The sequence below is a fragment of the Chionomys nivalis genome, chromosome 22 (genome assembly GCF_950005125.1).
Source record: "Chionomys nivalis chromosome 22, mChiNiv1.1, whole genome shotgun sequence".
Lineage (NCBI taxonomy): Eukaryota > Metazoa > Chordata > Mammalia > Rodentia > Cricetidae > Chionomys > Chionomys nivalis.
In genome coordinates this window covers 29169712-29197230 of record NC_080107.1, presented here as the reverse complement: position 1 = coordinate 29197230, position 27519 = coordinate 29169712, and the positions used below count along the sequence as shown (strand labels likewise).

Sequence of the window (27519 nt, the reverse complement as noted above, 5' to 3'; positions counted from 1 at the left end):
GAATGGCTCCTCCCTGACATGTGGGCCCTGGAAATTGAACTCAGACATCAGACTTGACAGCAAGCATCTTTTTCCATTGAGTCATCCAGTCAGCCCCCGTTTCTATTTCAGTGCGGCAAGTATATTTAACAGTGCTCTGGTGTTGGGTCCATTTGCATTGTGGGCAACATCCTACCATCTGTCTCCACAACGCTTCCCAATCTTCCCCAGCAGAGACCTGAACTCGGGTTCTCACGCCAGTGCAGTGGGAGCTTTACTCTGTCCATCTCCACAGCTCCCGTTTTACTTTTCGAGATCAGCTTGACTATTCAGGATGTTGTGCGAATCTGTATGAATTTAAAAATTTTAAGATCGATTCTTCTATTTCTGTATACAATAATCATTGAGATTGAGTTGCATTGTGTAGATTATTTTGGCTAATGTTTACATGTGTTCTTTACATGTATCCATGTGCGGTGTATGATAGCAGGATCACATGTGGGCAGGTCCATGTGCATGGTGTGTGTGTGTGTGCGCGTGTGTGTGTAGGCCTGAAGCTGATGTTGCTCGGCCTGCCCAGCTTACATGGGTTCTGGGACTCCAAACTCCCAACCTCATGCTCACACAGCAAACCTTTATCTTTTACAGCCGTCTCCTCAACCCCAATTTTGATGCTTAATACTATTTAATCTTTTAGTAAATTATCAGAGGACTCTATTTCCATTCATCTGTATCTGTTTTAACATCTTTTCGGTTTCTTGGGGTTTTGTTTGTTTTTGTTTTATTTCGAGTCAGGGTTTCTCTGTAGTTTCTCTGGAGCCTGTCCTGGAACTAGCTCTTGTAAACCAGGCTGGCTTCGAACTCAGATCTGTCTGCCTCTGCCTCCTAAGAGCTGGAATTAAAGGCATGCACCACCATCACCCAGCTGTTTTAATGTCTTTTAAGCAACATTTTGTAGCTTTTGTCTAAAAACCTATCATTTTCTTTAAGTTTATTCTTAAGTATTTTATCTTTTCTATTGTTAACATAGATTATTGTCTTAATATTTCAGGTCAGGCATTGTTAGTAATATATAGAAACATAAATACCCTTTACATGTTGACTTTGTAGCATGCAATGTTGCCAAATTTGTTTGTTATTTGTGGCTTTTTGGGTGTGGGTTTTCTAGACAGAGATTCCCTGGCTGTCCTGGAACTCACCCTGTAGACCAGATTGTCCTTGAACTCAGAGACGTGCCTGCTTCTACTTCCCTAGTGCTGGGATTAAAGGCTCAGCATTTGGAATTTTTAAAATAGGATCCTCAGAATTTTTAGGAACAATCTGATAAGATGTTTTTTGAGAGATGACAAAAGTTGAATGGACATTTGTGGACTTTGGTGGAAAAGGTACCCTGACCTAATAAATCACATTTAATCCCTGAGGCCTCTTTGTGGGTCATAGAGTTGTGTGTCTTAATCTTCGTTTAAGTGTATGCTAGACCTGGTAATACAGGCTACACATATGAGTAGGAAGAACTGTATCAGACACTACACCATGGTACAGTCCGAGGGTTTCCATGGGACCTTCAGGGAAACTGTGAGCTTCTTGGTGAGTGAGATTAGAGCATCATATGGGATACGGGGCTTCAGGCAGACCCTGGGTGTCTGTTATCTTAAACCGCTCACCAAGAAGGTTAGGTTAATTCCTTTGTTACTTGAAGACGTAAATCTGTCATCTCTGGAATGAGTGTCTTTTTTTTTCTTTTTCTGTTTTGAAAGACGCGACAGTGGCCCCCGATACACTCTGAAATCAGAGAACTGCCACAGTGGGCCATGACTGGCTGTGGTTTGGAGAGTGGAGGTTGGCTACCTCTGCTCACGTGTTCTCTGTAGAGCAGTGAACCATTTTTCATTTCAGACATGAATGAACACAGCTCGAGGAGCCACAGCATCTTCCTGATTAACATTAAACAAGAGAATGTGGAGACAGAGAAAAAACTCAGTGGGAAGCTGTATTTGGTTGATTTGGCTGGGAGTGAAAAGGTAATTGGTTCTTATTTATATTATCTATAATTTCCCCATTATTTGCTCAAGTGTACAGCTGTATAATTTTTGTGCCTGTTACTCCCTGATTTTTAAAGAGATTTAAAATGTTGAGGCATGCAACTGTCAAGTTTTTCTCATTTCCTTTTCGGGTTCAAAAGTTCACTTGTGCTTAGTAGGGCCTGTGCGTTAAGAAGGTGTTAGTATGATGTCGCCCAGCAAGGCAGCAGCTCAGAGGTGGGAGGGACACTCTTAGGATGGGGGTACCATCTGTTGTATGGACTCCAATGGGCTAGGAAGGGCTCTGCCTCTGGAGCATGGTGGCCCTGCTTCTACAGCCCACCCAGTGTTCCAGTTCTACCGGGAGTGGGTCTGAAGCCACAGTCCTCTGTGAGTAACATTAGTTCCTCCCGGTTAGGAAGCTTTCTGTGGTTTTGTTGTAACCCTCTTTACATACCTGTAGTCAATTCTATGCCCCCAGGAACTGGCTAAGACCGCGTCCAGAATGACCATCTTCCCCTCCCAGCCCCCTCCACAGCCCCAGGGGATGGTCCCACTGCCACAGTCTGGCAGGACACAATCCCTTTAGACAGCATCATAGAGCTAGTCCACACGCACAATGTCTTTTCCTGCACTCATCAGTGACGTCACCTGGATGTCCTTATCAGGCTCCCTGGCTGTCCAGGTGGTTGCCACTTACTGCCATTTACAGCCTCCCACTGCTAAGTTCCTGAACGCTAGCTATGGCCACGAATATCCACGTAAGTCATGGCTGTTTGAATCGTCCTCAAATTTACTTTTGTCCCAATGAGAAAAACATTGGATATTCCTGGCTAGGCATCTCAGATGTTCTATGTGTGAGCTGGTTATGTTCCCGGTCACTCGCCAGGAGGAAGGGAGCATCGTTCAGCTCTATCCTGACCACTAACTTGACTGCCGTGTCCGGCACAGGTCCGTGCAGAGAGTCACGTGGAGACGCGTTATTTCGGACTGAAATATGCCTGACTGACAAACGGCCTCCTGCTGGTGGCTGGCGCTTCTTCATGGCACTTACAGATATTTCAAGTGTCTCTCCTGTAGTTTTGTTGGTTCCTCTTGTTTTCTTTTTCCCTAGATGATCCGTATGAGTGGACTGTCTTAAGAACAGAGCTCTGGGCTTTAGTTCCCACTACCCCACAGGGCCATCCTTCCCTTAGGTTGGCCAAGTGACATCTCTGGAGCACATTGTCCTTGCCTGCCAACGAACGGAAGGTGATAGATAGCCCCAACTCTTAATATTTCATGGAGTTAAGATGCTCAAATTAGAGATCATCTAAAAACTCCTTCAGTCGGCTGCTGCTTTTTGAGACTCTGTGATGTCTCTGTCTGCAAGCAAACTGCCCTCTGCAGCTCCAGGATAGAAGAAGAAGGCTGTCCTATTTCCAGAGCCCCCTCCCCCCCGCCATAAGCATTTCCCTATGTCACTGGGAGGGGGAGGGGCTCTCCTTCAATATGTATTTGAAGTCCATCTTTGTCCAGTTTAAAGTTATTTCTCAGTTTTAATTTTTTTTTTTTTTTTTTTTTTTAGAAAGCAACTGTCCACCCTGTAGTTTTCAGGACAAATTTTACTGAGTTTCTTTCCTTCTTAAAAAAAATGGCAGGTTTTATAAACCCCTCTGCCTAGAGTAAATGCTGTAAATGTGAGATTATCTGGACTAGCGCAGTAGAGGAGGCGCTGTGTGCGGAGGGCTGTAGGAGAAAAGCAAATTTACAGAGCAGCACACATCCCCTTGTCTTTTCAGACCTCCCTAAGTCTTTCGCGTTTGAGATATCCTTCCCTCCCTCCCTGAGTTCCCCCTCGCTCCCTCCTTGCTCCAGAAGCAAATAGAGAAGGAACAGAGTCAGAGCACCAATTTCTCTGCCGGAAATTGGGCTCGTTAGTGTTTTCCTCCCTGTGCCCCATGGACCCCGTCTGACGGGAGGCTGTGGTTTAGTCCCCCAGGACCCAGCTCACCGCGGTAACGGTACTCCAGGAGCCTGGTTTTCTTGGATGGATGTCCCCCGGGGAAGTATCTACAGTTCTCCCACTTGGGGCATTCCAGCCATTCCATTAAAACTCAATTGAGAGGAAAATGACAGCGTGAGAGATGAAATCCTCAGCTTCAGGCTCCAGGGACAGCAGCATCGTTGTGGTTCTTACGCTCATCCCTGGCTTCCCTGGAGGGTCTGCCTGCTGCCCTCCATGAGTTTGCATTTTCTGCTCTCCGTTGCTCCTGGCCTCACTGCTGTTTCTATCCTCTGGTAGGTCAGCAAAACTGGTGCTGAGGGAGCTGTTCTTGATGAAGCTAAAAATATCAACAAGTCTTTGTCTGCTCTTGGAAATGTGATCTCTGCCTTGGCAGAGGGGACAGTAAGTAATCCTGTCGCCATCTATTAAATAGTTTTATGGGAAGCGGCTTTTGCCACATATCCCAGCCATTCATTCGTTTTCCTCTTTGGAAGAGGGCGGAGGGATTCCTGGCTGGTGCGCTTGTTGCCGGGAGATCTTCTCCACTAGAAATTATGAACGGTGATGCTAACTTCCAGTGATATGGGTCACAGAATGAACATTTCTTGGCAAGAGCCAAAGACCTGGCTGCAAATTCTTATTCCTCGTGTTTCTAAGTTTGGCTCGCTTGCTTCTGTAGTTTTCTTTGAATGAGCTGTCAAAACCAATCCTCCTTCTCTTCTTAACTAGAAAACACATGTGCCATACCGGGACAGCAAGATGACTCGGATTCTCCAGGACTCTCTGGGTGGGAACTGTAGGACCACAATTGTCATTTGCTGTTCTCCTTCAGTCTTCAATGAAGCCGAGACCAAGTCCACGCTGATGTTTGGACAGAGGTGCGTGAGGGGGGGCGTGTCTCAGAACCCATGCTCTGAACTAGGTTATGTCTTAGGTGCGGATGGCTTGGGGCAATGGTCAGAATGGCAAATAATTATTACATTGCTTCTAGCAGGTGATCTGTAAACTTGAAGTATTATTGACTGAGGCTACAGGGATTATGTTTTCAGTAATGGTCAGGAATGTGCCTGTTGGAAGAGTGATGTTGAACGAAACAAAAAAAAAAAAAAACAAACAAAACACCCAACTCGTTGGTACAATAGCTTTTGCTCTTCATGGACTTGAAGGTTAGCCTTTAGCTCTATATAATTTCACCTACATAAATCTGAAGGTTGATAACGCTCTTTAAGTCTGGAATCTGGGAACTATTGCAAAGTTGTTCATAAAAACTACGAGAAACTTAGATAAAGGCCGAGGAGAGGCAAGAATAATGGAGGAAAGGAATGAGATGCATTAACTCCAAGGGTAGAAGGCATGGGGTGTGTGGAGGAAAGGGGTGGAGGGTGACCACCTTCTCGCTGTTTGAAAGGCCCGAGTCGACATGCCCTGCCTTTGTGGACTTCAGCAGGTGGGCGAGGCTGAAGGGTTTGGTAATGAAAGCAATCTTCCCATGCGTGGGTGGGTTCTTACCTTCCTTGCCTTTCTTAACACACTCTTTTTTACCTACCGTGTCCTGCTGCCCACAGCTGACCTTCAGTCTTGTTTGCTTAGATTGCCAGACCCCGTCTTCTTATCTGTGCTTTTGTGTGTGTGTGTGTTGCGGGGGGAGGGGTTGCCTAAGCCTGTAGTGTTGAGGTTTTGGATGATCTGAGTATCTTTGGTGCGCATTGGGCTGAGCAGGAACAGATATGGACTTGCCTACCTTTGTTATGCTCAGTGCTAGACAGCTGATGAGCTGTGTCTGTGGCCCTTGCTGCCTTGGGTGTTAGTGGGGTTCCTGGTCCCCTGCTTGAGTCCTGGGAATATGTGTCCAATGATCATGCCCAAGAAGTAGTTTCAGATGGGGCAGATGGGGTGGGCATTCTCTATGGGAAGTTGTTACGTGTTTGAACTGGATTACATCCCGGTCTTTTCCTGAACCTCCACAGAACATAGGATTTTTCCACTGTGGCACCTGTGGGCTCTCTAAACAATAACTGTGTTAAAATGTTGTAGAACTGGCCTATCCTTTTAACAGGGTTCAGCTCCTTTGCTTCCTCCGAACTGACTTCCTTGATTAGGCTAACGTTTGAGGCAGTAGCATTGTAGTAGGGTGACACCTTTGTTTCCTGGCCATTGAGCCATTCTCTCCTTTACTTCTCTGAACATCACATCTCTTGGCCATTGAGATGGAGTGGTTCCTTGCGAGGGCTTCTAGGAGGATTGAGCTTCTGACGTTATTGCTTTGAGAACGTCTGGAACAGAGGAGGTTACTGGTTTCAAGCTCACCTTCTTCAACCTTACACACCAGCAGTATTGAGGGTTGGAAGGTCATAGTCGTGGCTAAGACTAGCCTGGAAGTAAGGAACAGCCTTGTGATATGAAGGACAGATTTGAATGAAATAGAATTTCGCTTCTGGAACTAATGGGTAAAGAAGTACTGTAGGTCATTTAGGATTCTGGGAAATAAAATGTAACGTCAAGTATGTTTCCAGATGAAATAGTTGGTCAGACAGCAGACAGTACATTTGCCATTGGCATCTGCTTTCCATTATGGGGAGTATGCAGTAGGTGATTAATAAGTATATGCTTAGTGAACAAGACAGAAAGTGAGCCTCAAGTTCATGGTGCAGGGTTCTTGCTGAGCTGGGTCATCACTGTCCCACTGATCTGTCATTGACTGGATCTAATGATCAGGAATATGCGATAGTTTGTTCCTTTTCTCTCTATCCACATATTAAGTGGCCCTGTAAGGATAGTGGACTTTTCTGTGGTCCTTCTATCTGCTTTATTAAGTATATTCATTGAACCCAATTACATAGAGGACATGGGTCCGATCACCAGGTTAGACATGGGATCTGATCGCTAATAAGATTGAACTTAGAAAAGCTGCTGGGTGTGTCCCAAGAGTCGGATAGCCAGTGTTCATTTTGCTTTTGTCGAAGAACCTTGAGCAGAGTAAGTTCTGTGATTCTCTCAAGGACGCAAAGGAAGTATGTGTGTTTCCTGGGCTGGATAAACAGCAGCATGTGCTTTGAAATTATACGAAGGCAGCAGGGTCTACAGGTGCCTGAGGGTACCTTACAAAGAGCCTAGCCAGCCTTCCTTAAGATTCTAGGTTTAGTACTGGATTCAGATAAAAAAAAAAATCCACTCTGTCTAGGTCTTATTTGATCAAGCTTGTCCCTTTAGCTCTCTAAGTGCCCAGCACTCTGCCAGTGCAGAAGCAGACAATTCTACCTGTGTGTCAGAGAGCAGTAGGTAGTCCAGATACCTGAAAATCAAATGCCACATTAAAACATTTTGTGAATGTTTCTTGTTTCTAGACTCCAGAATTTTATTCTTTAGCTTTTAATTACCATTTCATAGTATTTTTCTCACATTTTTCAAAAAAAAGATATTTGTAACTTTCAGATATGTGAACTCAAATCTGTAAATCTGTTTAACGTGCCTTGATTTGCTTGGGGGTAGGGTGAAGGAAAGAGGGCCTTGAGGGACTCACCAGTCAGTGCAGGAAGGCATGAGTCAGTGTACCTTGGGCCAGCATGGATAATTCCGTCTGTTTGCATGTTGAATGTGAACGGGGATTGATACTTCGAGAAGAGCGATGGTCTTTGTGTCCTGGTGTGCACTGCTATCAAAGACAAACCATGCCATCATTTGAATGAAGCTGCCTGCCACGGCGACAGCTGGATTCTGCAGAGACCGAATAGTATACATGTAAAATTCATGGCACAACAGTGCACGGACAAATTACCCGCAGAGACAGAGCGAGCAGTTTGGCTAAGGCACACACTTCGGTGCACTTGACATAAACCAAGAATTAACTCACCTCTGATGGCAAGCCTGTTGCTGGCACACCGGTGGGTAATGGAAGCTCTTACAGGAAGAGATACTGTGTGCTGTAAGTTTAACTAAACGCCAGCTCGTCACTGGTCATCAAGGTTTTCATCCCTCCTCATGGACTGGCTTTTTCCCCCAGAAGCAGGGAGCCCTTTCCAGGCCTGGAGGATGCTTTGGAGCAGATGTGTGTTCTGAGGAAAGTGTAGGTGTTTACACAGCAGCTGAGACCCAGGACAGATCGGAAGTTGTGATGTGATGTTAATTTCACACCCAAATACATGACTAGGCTCTTTAAACAAACACAGATCTAGCTATTGCTCTGACAGTATTTTTTAGATGGTTAATGGTTGTACTCACTTGACCAAGTCAAGTAGATGACCCTGGGCATGGCCCATCTTCTGACCATTCGGAGGCCTTGAAAAACAAAACCTGGGGTTTCCCAGGAAGAATCGAAGACCAGAATACACACTTGCACCTGCTTTTCCAGCTGGCAGCTTGGGTCTATCTTAGCTTTGATGGCCCCCACAGACACACGAGCCCGTTTCCTTAGAAAACTAAAAGAAGAATCCCTGTATGTCTATTGGGGTCTGTAGCCTTGTCTCTTGATAACCCCTGACAGATGGAGATAAATACCAGGACTACCTTCCTAGAGGGCCCTGCTGTCTCTCTCATTCTCTCCTCTTTCTTCCTACCCTCCTCTCGCTCTCTCCCAACACTTACTGTGTAAAGCATGAATTACAGAATTTTCTATGCATGAAAGTGTGGGGTTTTCCAGAGCTCCCTTATTCAAATACCAGCATTTTCTGGAACACCTGGAGAGCAAAGGAAGATGCTGAAGTTAGCAGCACCAAGAACCGGCATCCTCAGCTCTTTAAGAAGGCCAAGAGTGGTCAGAGGAGACTCTAAAGATAGCCAGTGTGCTTGTAGTTCAGAAACGTTGCCAGGGGATGTAAGTAGAAGAGATCAATGAAGAAACAGGCAAGGGCTACACCCTGGGACTTGGCAGCGTGTAGAGCGAGCCCGGCCACTGACTGGCACTCTTCTCCGACGCATGAAAAGCTTTCTTCAAGTGCTCACGATGGAGATGCCTTCAGTGTCGGGTGCGGGTGCTTAGCCTCAGCTGTTGAAGTAGACAGGCTTCCTCCTCTCAGAGCCTGAGAGTGTGTCTCTTCATGGGTGAACTGGACCCTTGGGGACGGGAGGGCCTGGGGGGTGCTGGGAAGGCAATGATGCTTGAGAGCAGAAAATGGCTGTCTTCTCTGCATTCTGGGGAGACTCTTTAAAGAGAACCATCTCAGTGTTTGCATCCGGGTGAAGGTGTGCTGCATCCCCTGATCACTGCTGTCTTCCCTGAGGCGTTAGCTTCAAGGGCCTTTAAAAAAAACTTGGCCTCATTCCTCCCTGGAGGGAGAAGAGATCTGACACCCAGGCAAACCCAGATGACACATGACTGAAGTGGTATTTGAATCTCTATAGCAAGGCAATGCAAGACACACTGTAAAACAGACACCATTGGCATCCACACAGTGGGCTTTGTGTTGCCAAGTGGATCTTCTTTTAGAACAGAACTAAGATTGAATATGGATTCTTCCCCCAAGGAGCTATGGTTAGGATTTTGTTCAGGGCTGACTGGGGTTCCAGCTGTAAACAGGCAAATGTGTTTAGGGTCAATCACAGGCTCTTGCAGTTTCAGTGGTAAATAGCTTGGATACAGCTCTAGAAGGCCACTGGCATGTTCCCCTGTGTCATAGAAATAGCATCCCCATCCGATCTGGCTGCACTTTGCTCCTCTTGCCATGCTGTTTGCATAACAACAACCTATCATGCGAGATTATGTCACCCTTGTGATGTCTAATCCATTTTATGTGTATAAGCACATTCTGTGATGCTGGCACAATGCTTCCTGATGGATTTCTGAATAAACCCTATTTTGAAGCAATGTATGGCTGTTAGGCTTTAGACAAAATGATAAAACTGGCCTTAAGCTTCTTCCTTGGTTTCTGCTGTCTTAGTGGGTTCGTGTGTGGCTGTGAACTAACTGAAATTCTTTTGTAAGCTAAGGTGAGCAGAAAAGGCACGTATCTGTTTCTGTACTGTGTTCCAAGTCATGGGCTCCAGGATCTATATTGACTTACCATGTCTAAGTCTCCATGTAATGCTCCGTAGTGTGATTCTAGGCAGTAAATAAGCGGGATTAAAAAATAAATAAATAAAAAATAAAAGATCCAGGAAGAGAAAGCCTTTTGACAGTCTCTAAAGTAAATGAAAATGAGGATCTTTTTTTTTGTTTTGTTTTGTTTTGTTTTTGTTTTGTTTTTTTTGAGACAGGGTTTCTCTGTGGCTTTGGAGCCTGTCCTGGAACTAGCTCTGTAGACCAGGCTGGTCTCGAACTCACAGAGATCCGCCTGCCTCTGCCTCCTGAGTGCTGGGATTAAAGGCATGCGCCACCACCGCCCGGCAAATGAGGATCGTTCTTGAGTATGTTTGAGGAGAGGGTTTATTGTAGATATGAGGGAGAGTTTAGCCAGAGGCATCTGGAAGGGTCCAGACTGAACCAGGCCATGAGAAAAGAGATGGGAGGTTGTGGGTGGGTGGGGATGGCGAGAGAGGAAGAGAGGAAGAGAGGAGGAGAGAGGGCAAGTGGACCAAGAGTGTGTGGCCAAAATGGCAAGTTTATACTGAAAGAAGGTAGGTGAAGAGAAGGGCAGCCCTTGAGCTGAAGAAATTAGGTAGGAGACAGAATGAGACATGCTGGGCCGAGCCACAGGTCCTGAGTGAGCCTGGGTTTCTTTGGGATCTGACATATGTACAGGGCAAAACCATTTTGCATTGGCCAACCTCTGAGCATGGGGCCTGCTGTTGAGCGAAGTTGATATACCAGGGACACTCCATTGGAGGAAACCGATTTTCCCAATCCTAGCAGGCATAAGTTGCAAATAGCTTCTTGGTTAGGGGTGGGACTTTACGTCCACGCCCTCTTTCCTCTGTGCTTAGACTCTGTGTGGTCTGAACCTATGCAGGGCCTATCTGAAACAAGCGAAGTGTTTATATTTTTATGGGTATGAACATTTGCCAGGATAGGTTTGTGTACAGCATGCATGCCTGGTGCCCAAGGGGACCAGAAGAGGGCATTGGATCCCCTGGAACTGGAGTGACAGACGGCCGAGAGTCATCATATAGATGCTGGGAACCGAACTAGGGTCGTCTGCAGGAGCAGGAAGTGCTTTCGCCTGGGTCATTGCTCCAGCCAGCCCTGGGCTCTGCTGTGGGTTTTTACCTTGTTTTGATTGCTTTTTATTTATTGGCTTTATAATTTTTTCATACAATATATGTTGATCATTTTTCCCCTTCCCCAACTCCTCTTAGACCCTCCCCTCCAACCTTCCTACCCATTCGACTTTATGTTCTTTGTCTGTCAAGGCCAGGAGGCCTCAACTCTACACGAAGAACTACGGGCAACTAAGGAATGCTGAGAAGGGGAGAATCAGTCTTCTCTGAGGAGATCACGATGATTGTTTATCCGACACCAAATGGTCAGCCCTGACAACACGCATGCGAATAACGTTACACAGACAGCATAGTCTGTGTTTAGAAATAGATACGTGGATTTTCCCTTGTGCATTCCGATTCCACTCATCTCTGCCCTTGCAAGCTTCCCCTCAAAACAAACCCAAAAAACAAACAAAACAAAACATAGCAAAATAGAAAAGAAGAGAGAGAGAATAATCTTGCTGTGGGAGCTGTGGTGTGGCCCGCTGAATCACATGTTTACTCTATAGTTCATCCATCATTACTTACAAGTGTTCATTGCCACAAGTCTTTGGGCTGCCCGAGGCCTTTGGCTTCTGCTACACCACTGATCTCACCGGGACTTCTCCTGGACATCCTGTTGTCCTGGATCATGGAGATCCTGCTGTTTTGGATTTGTAGGTTTGTCTCCTTCACCTGCTCCAACAGTTCACAGATGAGGTGGATGCTGGAGTGGGCCAACTCATAACCTTGGTTCTGGGCCTGGGTGGTAGCTGGGCTGGTCAGCCCGCTAGCTTTCCCTCATTGTCACTACCCAGATGAGCTCTCCAGCGCTGCCTGGGCTACCTCACCCAGCATAGCCTACAGCAATGGGGCTCGTTCTCCTGCTTCAGGTCTTCAGATCTGGGTCACCCACACTCACACCACCAGGGTCAAGGTGCAGGGCCCTCTCCCACAATTGCTGTAGGGGGCATATAGGGAGGTCAGCTCTTCTGCTCTTAACCCGATAACCCATGTAGTTGTATAAACACACTCTAAGATCCCGCTATGTAGCCTAGAGCGGTGGCGCATAGCTGGGCATGCGTGGGAGGAAAGACAGTCAGTAGAGCAAAAGGTAGGGACCAGCGATCTTTCAGATTACTCAGCTCAGATATGCTGGAGTGGGGAAAGGACAGGGGATTGCCGCTATCCCACATTGCTTTACTTCTGGTCTCTTAGGAGAAGGAACACTGAGAACCTTTTATTTGCCTTTCAGGATTGATTCCAGCCGTCCTAGGCAGGAGAATATTTGTTCTATTAAGAAAAACCCTCTGGCACAGAAATTCAGTTTCTCTTTTAGTAGTTGTGGTTTGTTCCACCGTGTGGAAATGCTTGTATCTGATGTGTTTCCTTTCCTTTTAAAAATTATATTTGGATTAATTCCTTAAGAATGTCACACAATGTATTTTGATTCTATTCACTTTCCATACTTCCCCTAATTCTTCTCTGATCCACCCCTCACCCCCAACTCCTCCCAACTTCGTGTCCTCTTTTTTTTTTTAAATAACTTGAAGGATCCAATTTGTGTTGCATACACACACACACGCACGTATATGTGTGTGTGTATATGTGTGTGTATGTACTCATATGTATCCATGGGTGGCGTATAGTAGACCTACCAGGGCCACATGCTTGAAAAAACCATCAGTCACTCCCCAGAAGCCATCAGTTGTCAGAAGCTCCTCAGTTAATGATAGGGCCTGGCTTGCGAGGTGGATCTCTTCTTCCGTGCTAGGATGCTGTTCTTATGCAGGTCTTGTGAAGGCGAGAAACCATAGCTGCAGTGAGTTCATGGACTCAGCAGTCTTGTCCTGTCTGGAAGACAGTGTCTCTCATGCTGGCCCCAACCTCTTGCTCTTAGAATATTTCCACCACCTCTTCTGTGATGGTCCTTGAACCTAAGTGTGAGGGCCATATACATATACCATTAGTGGGAGAGAGTGTCATAGACATACTTTGCGCTTTGGCCAGTTAGGAGTTTCTGGGTTAACCACTGTCCACTGAACCTTTGTGTTTCTTTAAATGTCTCTCACAAAGACAAGAGAGCAGCACTACTTAATGTGTAGGCACAGGGATATAAGTTCAGAGATCAGTTTGATACTATGTCTGTTTAGCAAAATGATAACAGTAGGTCACCCCTGGGACATGTGTGCTCCCCAACCATGGGTTCTTGGCCAGATTCATAGTGCCAAAAATATGTTTTCTCCTGTGGAACAGAACAAATTCAATCAGACATCAGTTGGTTACGCCCATATCGTTCATGCCATCTTTGTACCAACTGGCATATTCACAGCACTGGTCATTGTGGTGATCACAGCTGGGAAGGCTACTGATGACAGACCTTCCTCTCCTGCAAAATGGAGCCAGCAGAAAGGAAGCTTCTTGGTCCTACTTGACCAAAGTGTGTGGTATCTTCAGCAAAAGGGTCTTATCCCCAAGTTCTGGTGGCCAACCAAGGTCAGTGGTAGTAGCCTGTGTTGTTTCTGGAGAGGTCTCTGGGTTACCCCGACCTGCGTAACTCAATGGAAGGCAGCCCATGTCTGACACTAGGCTCTGCATTTGGCATCCTATGGCCCATGAGAAGAGCATTAGCCCTTGTGTAGGGCAACTTCAATTAAACTCCTTTATATGAATATGTGTATATACTTAGGAAGCTTCTAAAATAGGTTTCCATATAGCTTTTCTAAATGTCCTTAGAGTTAATTATCCTTCCTCCTCTACCTTCCTCTCTCATTCAAACACAGGTGATATGGAAAGGGAGGGAGGTTTAGGTGGGGTGTGTGTTACTTTCTATGTAAGTTTACTTCTGTAGCTCATTTTTATTGAATATAGCATGCATATAGTAAAATGTATAAGCTTAATGTGAACAATTTATAAGCACTTACAAATGCACACAAATATGTAACCACCTCCCACTGCCTTAGAAGCCTTCCTCTTGCACCCGCTTAGCCAGTGCTATGTGCACAACAATAGGCACCTTTCCGACTTCAGTCTGCATGGATTGGAATTGCTGGCCTTTGAACCTCACGTGCATAAGACCACACAGTACTGTTTTCATCCAGCCCCTTTTACATATCATTGTATCTGGGGAACTCATTCCCAGTGTTTGGGTGTAGCAGTTTAGTGTATAGTTACATATTATCTTATTGAATGTATTCATTGTATTGTTGGTAAGTGTTTGGGCTGCTTTCAGTTAGGGGTTATTATCAACATTACAGGTATCTACTGCCTGTGTCCCTGTTATCTGTTGGGCAAGAATAGATATGGGTCATGGGGCGTGGCATATGGTTTTAATAGGCCTTACAAACCACGTTTCTAAAATTATAGTAACAATTTATACTCATAGTAGATCGCCAGAGGTAAAACCATTGTTCTTTCTCCTGAATTAGCTCTTCTGTTGGGCACGGAGAGATATCTTGTTGCCGTTTTAATTGCATTTCCCAGTGGTTAATGTCGTCTGGTATTCTCTTTGCAGTGTTTATTGGCACTCCTTTCCGGAACTGCCCATTCAAGTCTTTGACTGTTTTTTTCTTTTTTCCTTCTTGGTTTATAGGAGTTCCTCCAGATAACTCTGTTGTCTGTATATAGTTCAGGGTCTTCTCCTATTTTATGACTTGCCTTTTAACTCTCTTAATGGTTTTTAGTGAGGGAAGTTTTGAATTTGATAGTTGATTTTTTTTTCTTTTTTGTTGTAGTCAAGAAATCTTCATCTAACACAGGTCTTGAGCACATCCTCTGTATTTCCTTTTAGACATTTTACTGCTTTACCCTATGATCCACCTGGGATAGGATTCTTATGCGGAACTGGAGTTTTATTGCCATAAATCAAAGGACTATGGTTCTGCTCTGTGAGCACTTCCCATAGATCAGATGGCAGTGGTGCACAGCTGGGTGGTGTGTGCACTTCCTATAGATCAGATGACCATGGTGCACAGCTGGGTGGTGTGTGCACTTCCCATAGATCAGATGACCATGGTGCACAGCTGGGTGGTGTGTGCACTTCCCATAGATCAGATGGCAGTGGTGCACAGCTGGGTGGTGTGTGCACTTCCCATAGATCAGATGACCATGGTGCACAGCTGGGTGGTGTGTGCACTTCCCATAGATCAGATGGCAGTGGTGCACAGCTGGGTGGTGTATGCACTTCCTATAGATCAGATGACCATGGTGCACAGCTGGGTGGTGTGTGCACTTCCTATAGATCAGATGGCAGTGGTGCACAGCTGGGTGGTGTGTGCACTTCCCATAGATCAGATGACCATGGTGCACAGCTGGGTGGTGTGTGCACTTCCTATAGATCAGATGGCAGTGATGCACAGCTAGGTGGTGTCAGGCCAGTAAGAAACAAACATGGGTAGGTGATCAAAAAGGACAGAGGGAATGAATGCCAGGTATTTATTTCCCTGAAGACTCATTTTGGGCTGGATTACCCAAGACCCCAGGCCGTTATGGGTCCCACAAGCAAATTATCTCTTCTAGTTCTCTTTTTGAGGCTTCTCTCATGTCTTCTAATAATGGCGCTACATCACCCAGTGTTTCTCTGCACCCTTCCATACTTTTGTTAAACTCTGCATATTGTGCAAGACGTGTGGGTCATCTCTTCACTGTCAAGACTCTGCTTACTCCAGAAACAGAAGAAAAAGAATGTTCTGAGCAGCTCAGAAACCAGAATCAGTTGTCCTTCAAAAACCTTGATACATCTGCTTAAAGAATGTACCCCTGACTAACTCTGCCTGGGGACAGCACAGGGGCTCCATCTTTTCCCCTCTGGTACCATTGGGGCCATCTGGGGACTGTTTATGACTTAAGTAGAATTGGGATTCTTAAAGTATATCCCTCAATGACAGCAGGCATTTTAGCTATGAGTGATCTTTTTCACTTTGTGCCTTGAGTTGATCGCAGAACAGGCACTGCTGTGCCTGTGCTTGCATCCCAGCCGCAGCCACAGCCGCAGCACCGCCTGAGGATGCTGGAAGGCGGGGTGAGAATGCCAGACAGCAACTACGTAATAAAATTACTGCTCTTGAAGAATTAGAGTTGAGACAGTTCCGGAGAGAGCAGCCTGAAGCTACGGCAAATGAGAGTCATCCTAATTCTTTAGTGAGTCCAACACTGAAGTGGTTTAACTCCTCTTTCGACAGTCGGGCTATTTAGTTGTCTGCTTTCAGAATTAATTTTGGAACGACATCTGTAGAACTGCGGAGGACTGTTGAGTTTCTTGCACCAAAATAGAAATCAGGTCCCGAATGTCATTTGATGACAATGGTAATTAACCTGGATCACACATCAGCCGTACCAGCAAACATGACAGCCCTACAATTGTTTGGAGATTAAAGTGAGAATGTCAATAGCAAGTAAGAGAACATCATGTATTTTCACACGGGCTTTACCTGCCTAACAAGTAAGTAGCAAATGGACTCCTACACGAGGAACCCACTTTTTCTAGGATGTGGCTAAACCTGTCCATTTCTGTGCCAACCTAGGTAAGCCGAGCCAGATGCTGGTGTTTGTCCTTTCTTCCCAGCTTCTCCTTTCACTAGCTGTCCAGCTGCTGTGCACAGGGCATGATACCCCCTCGGCCACATGCCCTGGGAGATCATGAAAAACAGTGCCCGTGTTGCATGCTTGCCGTGCATTATTTTTGCTAAAAACATTCTGAATTTGAAAAATACAAATATTAAAAATCCCAACCTCTGGCTCTTTTTAAACCATGAGATGATTTGAGAACAACCGGCCCTTTACTCTAGCGTGGTGATCCTTGCCTTTGATGAAGGGATCAGTTGGAAACCATGGCGTCCACCAGTCAGCCTCCCTCACTATGTGGCCCACCTGCTCTATAGCCATGTGTTGGCATGTGCCCAGCACTTCGGTTCTAAACACCAATGACAAATAAGAGAAGTAACTGATTGCTCAGTTTTCTCACTGGCATAAGAAACTCCAAGCTCTATGGACGGGGGACCTTGTCCATCTGTCTTAGTGTGTCTCTATTGTTTGAGAAATGCTTAATGAATTAAATGGGAATTCTGTTTAGAAGATGAACCCAGCAGTGGTCTGTGCGATGCTTAAAGGAACATGCTGAACACTGGGATAAGACTATATAACCTTAGGACTGAAAACAGAGGAAGTTAGACAGGATGGGACCCTGAGACACAATTGGGTTAGAAGTCCATTGGATTGAAAGGCTGATGGAATGTGAAGGAGAAAAGGACACGATGGTTTTAGAGACTCAAAGAGTGACAGTGTGAGGCTGAAGAGATGGCACAGCAGTTAAGAGTGCTTTTAGTTCTGTCATGAGGACCAGTGTTCAGGCCTTAGTACTCATAAACACCCATAACGCCAGCTCCCAGGGATCCAGTGCCTTCTTCTGGCCTCAAGGGTGTGCGTGCGTGTGTGCACCTATACATACACTTACAGACATGCATACACAGAAACATACACACATACTAAAAAGAAATTTTTTTAAAAAAAATATGAAGTAACAGTGCTATTGACCCAGCTTTGAGGGTTGTAGGTAGATGCCACAGGAAGTCTCTGCTATCCCAGTTCCTTTTTTAATATGAAAAGAATCTGGGGCTTGATTATACAAAATCAGTAAGTGCTAATGGTTGTTCCTAGAACTGATTCCTTGTGTTTTAACCCCAGAGCGAAGACCATCAAGAATACGGTGTCTGTGAACTTGGAGCTAACAGCAGAAGAATGGAAGAAGAAATATGAGAAGGAGAAAGAGAAGAACAAGGCCCTGAAGAGTGTCCTCCAGCATCTGGAGATGGAGCTGAACAGGTGGAGGAATGGTGAGAATGAACGGCGCGGGGCTGAGGCAGGGGCATGCACTGTTTCCTTTCTGCGACTGTTGCATCCTGGAAGCCTCCCGAGGAAGGCGGTGATTGTAGAATTCAAGCATTTCCCATCTCTGTGATGACAAGTGTATTATTTTGTTTTACTAATATGTTTTATTATTCCTTGGCACTGTGCCGTGTCTCGTTCCATCTTGCAGCCTATACAAGATACAGGCTATATCGTGTGTGTGTGTGTGTGTGTGTGATATAGTATATGATATAGCCTATACACACCTATACAGTGGTGTGAGCAAGGTGGCCTGAACCAATCTCTCTGTGTATGGAGGGGTTCATATGTATTGGGAGGGTATACATGTATTGGGTGTGTGTGTGTGTGTATAGAACATGTGTGAAGATTCATGTGTTTACACATATATGTGGAAACTAGAGAAAAGCTATGGGTGTTCTACCCAGGAGTACTTTGAGACAAGGTCTAGACTAGTGAACGAACCCCCATGGACCAGATGTCTACACCTCCCCAGCTCTGGGATTCTGAGTGCTTGCTACCATGCCTGATATTTTTATGTGCATTATTGAGATGGAATTCAGGTTCTTGTATTGAGCATCAAACACTTGCTTGAGAGTGCAGTTCCGCAGCTGACCTGAACCTATTCCCAGTGCTCTGCTTTCTGTACATTACTGTCCTGCATTCTCAGGGATCCTGGGTTGATATTTACGGGACAAGGTCTGAGAGTTTGTTTTGACTCAAACAGATTGCTTTGACTAAATGAAAAAATAGGATTTGCTTCAGTCTTGCTATTTCTTTGGGGTTAAAAGTCACCTCAGGCAAGTACTTGTCTTTTCTAACCTGCCTCTCTGTCAAGTTCTTCTGAGTAAAAGAGAGAAGGCTTAAGAAACCCTGTTCTAAAATGGGCTCTGACAGGCTTGCTTCATGACTAGCTTCCCCTTCGTGAACAGTCTCTTTGGTTTGTTCTATAGGAGAAAATATCTCAGAGAGCTGGTGTGCCATGGGTGGGTGGATTGTGGGAGAGGTGTTAGGAGTGGCTTCCAGATCCCAGGGCAGACAGATTATTTTGGTGACTTTAGCATTATGACAGAGCTCAGAAGGTAGTGGTCTGTTTTAATCTGGGAGCAAGGCAGGTTGGAGCCGTGTGTCAGAGGATGGGAAGAGCTGGCAGTCATTTCTTCCTCAGATCCTTTGCTTCCCTGGAGTGTGCATATTTCAACAGCTCCTGCGGCCTGTAGTGCCCTGAGGGTGGGAGCCTAGGAGCTGCTGAACACACCTGGACACAGCTCGCCTCTTTGCAACTGCGCAGTGAGCCGGAAGTCGATTGCTGGTGATGGTGTTTGCTGCTGCGTCTTGCTAGCAAGGATTCGGTGTCAGTGGGCTGCTTATTAATTCAAAAGCAGTTACGTGGCAAACAAGAATTCAAGAGAGGATCAAAAATTGACCCAGTAGCCTAAATAACAGGATTTTCCTCTTTCCAGAAGCGTTTCTAGCTACACATGTGTTTCAAAAGCTGCTAGAATAATTGAATAACTCAGCACCTGTGCTGGGTGACGATTTCATGCAGATTGGCAGGGGCAGAAAAGTGGGAAGTGTAGAAAACAAGGTAGGTGGAGGCTCTGGGGAGCTTTGCTGTATTGCTGAAATCCTTTCTGGGTCAGTTCCTGGTGGGATGACTGGGCCATTTAGTAAAGCCCTCGGTGAAGGGTTAACCCACTGGCCTTAGAAGCATTGTGAGTTGGGCATTTCTTATCTTTTGCCTAACTCTAGCAGCCCAGTCCTTCATCCCACATCCGGTGGCACCCTGTGGAATCTGCCCTGCCTCCTTTGCCTGGTTTCCTGCATGCCTAACATTTCTTTGGGGTCCTGTATCCCATTCTTGGCCCTGGCATATGCCATCCCTTTAACTGGTCGTCCCACTTCACCCGCATTGTACGTCTTTAAAAAGTACGATTTTCTGTGTTTATTGTTGAAAGCCTACAGAAACCTTTAAGCTACATAATTTTGGGAAAGTAAGGCATAGATCTGACCGTCTGGAGTTCAGGAACTTCCTGATCTTTCGGTAGTGGTTGAAGGCCCAGGGAGAGGCAAGGCCCCGATAGTCATAGTGGAGAGAAGAGAGGAAGCGGAGATTGACAGAGCCCCACAGCCTATGGCCTTGTAACCACTGGCCGGCTGAAATGGGAGAAGGTTCTGCAGACACCTTGCTAATATTTGTATTGTAGAAGAGACTTTTTTTTCCTTTGGAGGCAGCGGTCTTTTAAGTGCAGAGAACATCACCTAACGGAGACTATAGGTGGAACTACTATAGGAGAGCGCAGTGAGGCCGAGTAAGGGGACTGGAGTGGTCCTTGAATGAAGGTGAGGTGTTGTGTCACTGATCAGCTGAGCAGCATGTGATATGTTGGAGTGTACCACATGCATAACAAACCAGAGCCAGGTTTGTTCTCCTCTCAAGGGTTAATGGCCCCTTGGTCTCTGGGAGAGCTGAAATCCTTTTTGTGTGTGACAAAGTTTCTCTGTGTAACAGCACTGGCTGTCTTGAACCTCACTATGTAGACCAGGCTGGCCTCGAACGCACAGAGATTCACCTGCCTCTGTTGCCTGAATGCTGGGCATGAGCCACCAACCATCTAGTGAGAGCTATTCTTTATTTTATTTTATTTATTTATTTTTGGTTTTTTGAGGCAGGGTTTCTCTGTATCTTTGGAGCCTGTCCTAGAAGAGAGCTGTAATCTTAGCCCAAGTCCAGCCCCTTCCATCATCGGTGCTGCCTACACATAAAGCAAGCACTAGCGATTGCACGCAAGTCAATGGGATGCGTGAGAAAGTGTCATCCCAGAGGGGGAGTGGGCTGAAAGCCCTTCGGTGCTGTCCTGCCCTAGTCTTTGTCTTGAGTCCTGAGGCTTGATAGACTTATAGAGGAAAAGCTAGGGTGGAGACAATGTCAGCTTTTTCAGCTCGAATCAGAGTGGCAGGATATTGCCGGGTTCCTTTTGAAATATGGCACGCGTGCATTGTGTCGAAACTTCTAGGAGGCAGCTATTTTATTGACTTCAGCCTTCCTTGGGTATTGATATCTCCACACTGAGATCCTAACAAGTTCTAGAAGCACTGTCAATGTGTGCCTACCCCAGGAAAGGTATTTCTTTTCTTGCATGGTGTGCTTATACTGCAGAAGTTTCACTGCTCTATTCCAGCTGTGAGAGAGTAAGGAAGGCGATGTATGTGTGTGCAGATGTGCCCGAAACCTTTGGGGCTTTCTTCACTTGCTGTCATAGAGAATGCAGGGGCAATATAAGGCGGGAGGAAATCGGTTGCCAATCAGATGCCCTCAGATGAATGAATAAGTAAGGACACCTGTCTTACCCAGTTGGTAATGACAAGTGAAACAAGACATTGCCCAAGAAAGAGGCATTCCCAGACAAGTAGCACTGAAAAGGCATAAAATCCTAACTGCCTTATCACATGCCTAGAGGCTGCTCCAAGGTCTGAATCCTCCTACCTCCACCTGGACCAATTTTCAGCCTCCGACGTTTGATTGACAGTATGCATTGAAAGTTTGTGTTCTTTCCAAAGTACATGTTGAAGCCACAGTTCCCGCCGTGGTGGTATTAGGAGGTGGTTTCTGTGGGAGTTGTCCTGGTTACGATTTCTACTGCTGTGATGAAACACCACAGCTAAAAGCTACTCAGGGAGGGAAGGGTTTATCGGGCTTACACTTCCGTATTGTGGTCCATCACTGAAAGGAGTCAGGACAGGAACTCATGCAAGGGCAGGATCCTGGAGGCAGGGGCTGATGCCGAGGCCATGCAGGGGAGCTGCTTACTGGCTTGTTGCCCATGGCTTGTTCAGCCTGCTTTCTTATACAACCCAGGACCACCAGCCCAAAGGTGGCCCCACCCACAATAGACTTGGCTCTCCCACTAATTACTAATTAAGACAATAATTAAGACTAAATAAGCCTGAAGCCAAGCCTATAAGGGGCATTTTCTAAATTGAGGTTCCCATCTCTCAATTGACAAGAATCTGTATCAAGTTGACATAAACCAGCCAGCATGGGAAGAGATTATTTCTTGAGGATTAGTGCCTTATGTGATTCCCATGAGACTGTGCTTCAAGAGATGTCGTCTGCAAACCTGGAAGAGCTCCCCCAATCCCATCCGAGGGTAGGGCTGTGTTGCCACTATGATCTCAGACTTCCACCTTCTAAGTTATGGGAAATGTTTCTGCTGCTTAGAAGACCCCTGCCTGTGGTACTTTGTCAGAGTGCTCTGAGTGACTAAGATGGCAGCCCCTTCAGCATTGCAAGCTGCTGTGCGGTTCTCTCCTGAACACACACAGTTGGGCCTTTGTTCTCAAAGGACCTGTGACGAGGAGCATATCTTCTGCAAGTTCATTCTGGCATTGCTCTTGAGGGATGCTAGCTCTGTGCACATGTTTGGGACCTAAGGAGAGGCCACACCTTCTTGTTTGTTTTTGGTTTTTCTTTTGCGTTTTGGTTCTGTGTGGCCCAGGCTGGCCTAGAACTCAGATATCCACCTGCCTCTCCTGAGTGCTGGGACTAAAGGCATGCGCCACCTCTGCTTGGCCACACCGTTGTTGTTGTTATTATTATTGTTGATAATAATAATTATTACTATTAACAAGAGAGAGTCACCTCCCTGCCATGACTTAATTCTCCAAGAAGCCGGTTTCTTGTCCTCGGTTGTAAGTAGCAGCCGTGACGGACCCTGCCCAGCCTGCACAGAAAGCCAGCCTGGGAAGAATAGAAAGGGCTCACAGAATCCGAAAAGCGCCTGAACACGAGGCTGTTGTGACGACAGGAGGACGCATTCTTTTCAGGGGTTCATTTTCCACATTGTTTTGGAGATTTGGAGGACCAGGATGGAAGTGGGGCGAATGTGCTGGGAAAGGCTTTGAGTGGCTTAGTCCCTGGGGTGAAAGGCGAGAATCCGCTCTGTGGATGGTGCGCCACCTCCACATGGACGCCATGGCACGCGCGTTTGTGTGTGGACATGCGGTACATAAATACGTAAATGTAATTTTTAAATGAACTCGACTGCCAGCACTGTGCTCACACCTGGAGCTCGTACGTACATCACAGCTCATCTCCCAGCATCCTAGGGGCGGAAGAGGGAAGAGTCCAGGTTAAAGCCAGCTGGGCCGCAGACCGCCCCTGCCTCGAAAGGAGTCACGAGAGAGGGTACAGCGTTGTCTCTGTCTAGTCTCAACTCCGTTATTGTTTTCTCTTTTCAAAATCATGGATAAGCGAATAAAATGTAATTTCTTAGAAAAAGGAAAATACAAGGGGAAAATCAAACTAAAAAACAAACCCAAATTTAAAATTGAAACTTATTTTATTTTTGAGATTAATTTACTTCAGCTTTTCTACCTTCCGTCCCCTCCCTCCAGACTCCCGTGCACTCCTCCTCCTTGCTCTCTCAAATTCATGGCTGATTTTTCCACTATTGTCAAAACTCTAAAAGTTTTCTATTTAGTGTGTGTATGTGTTTGTACACGTGCATGTACATGCCTCACTTCCCTCTTCCCTTGTGAACGACAGAGGACAACTTTCAGGGGTTAGTACTCTCCCTCTGGGTCCCGGGGACTGAACTCGGGGCATAGGCTTGGCAACAGGCACCTTTACCTGCTAAGCTGTGTTGTTGGCTCCTAAACCAAAATGTTTACAGAGGTCCATGTCAAAAAAAAGAAAAAAAAAAAAAACTACAGAAGTCCAGGTGTCAGGCTGACGGGGAAAGGCCATCGGGTATGTCTGCCGCCTCTCCTGGTGAATACCAAGATAAAAACTGAGTAGAGAGGGCTTTGATTTATGTCTTCTGTGGAAACCATGCTAGTAAATGCTTTCTTTTGTTTGACTTTCTGTAGATAGGATTTTGCTGTGTTGCCCAGGCTGGCTTTGACCTTTGATCCTCCTTCCTGCCTTAGCTTGCCAGAGTGCAGGAGTTTCGGGAGCAGATCGCTATGCCTGTTGAGATTTGCTCTTTCAGCCTCGAGTCTGTGGGAGATGCGGGTCCACTCTTGATGTGTAGGTGTGAGCTCACAGGGATGAGCGCGTCAGTCAGGATGTCTAATTTGCTTAGTTCGCCTTTCTTCCTCTGAGAGCGCAGCTAAACTGATTAGAATACCGACTGCTCAGCAAACCACGTGGCCTGCTCAAAAGGTCATGAATGTCAGAGGCCGCAGGATCTGGTTAGCCAGTACATTAGAAAATTGCTTTGGACGGGATAAAGGACATCAGGAGCTGCTTACAGTATTTTTAGGAACAAGGGTGAAGGATGCTATTTGTATGCAAAACAGTCTCATAAAGGAATGATTTTTTTTTTTTAACTTCACGTTTATGTAATGACGTCTTGTAGCCAGCTGCTCCTGCCCATCTGGCAACTTGATGATTTCCTCTTAGCGTCTCCCATACAGAAGTTGCTTACCATCAGGTTTGCCACTAGGCCGGTTTAATTGGTATTAAAACAAAACACCTCGTTGGCCAGATCTACAGTGGTTTCTGGTGGAAGCTGTGAGTGACCTGCAAATCCCTGCCCCGGAGTGACGGAGAAAATGCAATTACCTCCCTGTGTTCTCCAGAGGCTTCAGGGACTCAGCTTAGGAAAAGAATAACTAGCTTGTTGCTATTTCATGTGTGAAATTTTAATGATTTCCTGGCAGTCTAGTGGTATTCCTAAAGAAAAAAAAGGAACCAAATGAGCCCATTTTAGAATTTTTAACTAATAGACCTAATGAGATTTTGTTGTTGGTGGTGGTTTGGTGGTCTGCCATTCTCATGCCTCGAAACTGATGGATTTCCATTTTTGCAGAAATGTTATTTATGCTCTCTGGGGGTTTTCGTTTTATAATTAGAAGGCTCTGCAAGCCTTATAGGTATGCTCCAAGTGAACGCTCCTGTGTAAACACAAATCTTTTCCATCCTTAGAGTTAATTACAGCTGACAATAGTAAATGCCAGGATGCTTATTTAAAGAAAGGAGGCCTTTCAGCTTAGAAAACCAGACGTTCTTCAAGGTTATAAGCTCTTCTATAGACAGCAGGTACAAGCCTCGTGGGCCAGGCTAAAAGAAATCTGCTTTTAATAAAGCGGAAGGGAAATAAAAATCACTGCTAATCTTCACTTGGTGGTCTTTCTTCCTAGCTGATTGCGTGGCGTTATCCCTCCCGGGTTGGCTCACAGCTTCTCCTGTTTTCCATCAGTTATTCCGTAATCATCTTGTGGAGTACACTACAGTGCAGGGAATATTCTCGATTAACACGGTGAGATTGCCATGGAGACAGATTCCCTGGTGTCGGCTCTTGCCTGGTGTTGGGAATTTACAGTCCCCAGACAGCGTAGTTACCAGGGTCGCTTCTGGAAGTCATTCCCAGCTTCTTTGAAGGGCGGCGGTGTTTGGAAACCCTTTGGTTCCTTTCTGGGCAGGAGCGGTGCTGCCTCTGCTTCTGCGTGCGGCTGCCTTGTTCAGCTCCATCTGAATGACTGCTGCAAAACTAATGCCTGCCTGACCTTTAGAATATGAACTGGCGAGAGCTTGCTGTTTACATGCAGTTTGTGGGAGGTGTGGACGTGCTGATTCAGAGGAGCGCTCATGAGAAATCAGAAAGACTGCTGTGGCTTTCAAACACCGTTTTAATAATGATAAAAATGGACTTGCGTAACTGGTGTTTTTGAAAAGAGCACTGGCCACACAGGTATTTTGAATATACTAGAAAAATTAATTCAGAATAAAAGTAAAAAATAATGGGAACTGCCAAGCATCTGAAGCTGCCCCCATGGCGGGGAGCAGAGGGAGAACGGGGTGGCACTTGAGGCTGTGGTGCCCTTCGTGCTCGTGACATCCACTGTCTTTAGAACAATTCGGCGAGCAAACTGGGCTGTTTCCTCTTCTCCTTTACAAAAAGCAAAGAGAGAAGCCAAGCAGGCTATGGGCCTGTGATTAATCAGGCCGCGAAAATGTGTAGTGTGGCTTCAGGACCACGCTCTAGCTCTGGAGACGTGAGAGCCTAGTGATCATTTTCAGGGGGCCCATAGCAGCATCGTCATCTTGCTGGACCTCTAACCAGGGCGTCACCTACGTCTCAGTAATGCTGTCGTTTGTAGATGACAGAGAAGGAAGTTTTAGGGGGAATCAGATCTGTGACTTTTGGTTTGATTGGGTCATTTGTGGGTTACAGGACTTAATCCTGGGTCCCTACAAAACAAAGCACCCATGGGCAGCCCTTAGTTCGCCTAGCCTCCAGATGTCATTGCTTGTCTGGCCATAGGGAGTGCATCTCTTCCAGATGTTTGTGGATCTTATCTCTGCCTGCAGTGACTGAGTCTGTGGATGATATGGTTATGGTTGACGGGTTTCTGGGTCCATACAGTTAAGAATCTCATCTTCAGCATGTTGAAGCCGGAAGCTTAAATTCACAGTGTGCTGGATTGCTGTGTTTCCCAAATCTTACAAGCTATTCCTGAAAAATCCAAAATATAACCGTAGTCAGGGCATGACAAATCCCAGGTGTCAGGGACAGATTCCATAACGGGGGCAGACTCAGAAAGGAGGAAGAGGCTTTCCACGGTTCTGATAAGTGCTGCACATTGCCTGGGCTGTCTGAGGGCACATTCTGACTTCTCTGTGTGGTTGGAAACCTGATCCGTCCACTCACCCATCCATCTGTCCAGCCAGCTATCCACTCATGTATGTCACTGTTCTCATAGCCCCTGGGCTTAACAGACTGTAGAGAATATAGATTCTTTAATTGAATAAAACCCTTCTTCACCCTCAGGTTGTTGATGAACATTTTAAGCCAGGGATTGGTGCTTGGCAAGATACTGATTTGGTCCAGGTTCAGCCAAAAGGCCACCATGATCTTCCAGTTTTATTTCAGGTCAATAATTTCAGAGAAAAGTATATGAATAGTATGTAGTCCAGTCAAAGGGGGAAGATAGGGAGGCTTAGCTTTCCATGCAGGGAAGCATGGGTTATCCAGGCTCTGCTTCACGGTAATGTTTTAGATGGTACTGGCACAAAAGTGAGATCATTGACGCTGCTTTACCTCCATGGAAGCCTGAGTACAAGCAGCAATCCAGGCCCTCGCAGTGTTTTGCTTACGCGGAGATAATGTGCGCAGTGTTCAGGTGGGTTCATGAAAGTACAGATGAAGATCTCAGGTCTTCTGTCTCTGTTCCCACTTTGGGCTCAGGGCAGGGAATTTTTTGCAGACCGGATAATATGGACTGAGAAGCTGAGTGAGGCCTGGGCTGTCCTGAAGCACAGGGGCCGGAGTGAAAGTGTGAAGTCGCTGATAAACCCTGTGGCCGAGAAGTCTGCTCGCTGGAGGTTTGCTTTTCAGAGAGACAGTTGAAAAAGGCAGGCTGCGTGGTTTCATGGCATCTGTTTCTCACATTCTGTCTGTGCCTGATGCTTTTGCTGTTGGGGCAGCCCTCGGTCAGCTTGAGGTCTGTGCCTTTCCCTACATTTGCATGGCCAAATTGAGCAGGGCTTCCTTTGAAGGCCCAGCAAAGCCTGCTCTGTAGGCTGAGAAGTGTGTGGATTCTAGATTGGCTGTC

At 46.0% G+C, this 27519-nt stretch overlaps 1 protein-coding gene across 1 annotated transcript in view; it reads left to right on the top strand.

The window, feature by feature from the left end:
• Kif5c (kinesin family member 5C) overlaps positions 1-27519 on the top strand; it is a 153840-nt gene that overhangs the window by 70626 nt on the left and 55695 nt on the right. The window contains exons 8-11 of the mRNA XM_057754671.1: positions 1876-2000; positions 4285-4389; positions 4717-4865; positions 17779-17927. Of these exons, the coding sequence (XP_057610654.1) occupies positions 1876-2000; positions 4285-4389; positions 4717-4865; positions 17779-17927 (528 nt within the window). The remainder of the gene's footprint in view (positions 1-1875; positions 2001-4284; positions 4390-4716; positions 4866-17778; positions 17928-27519) is intronic.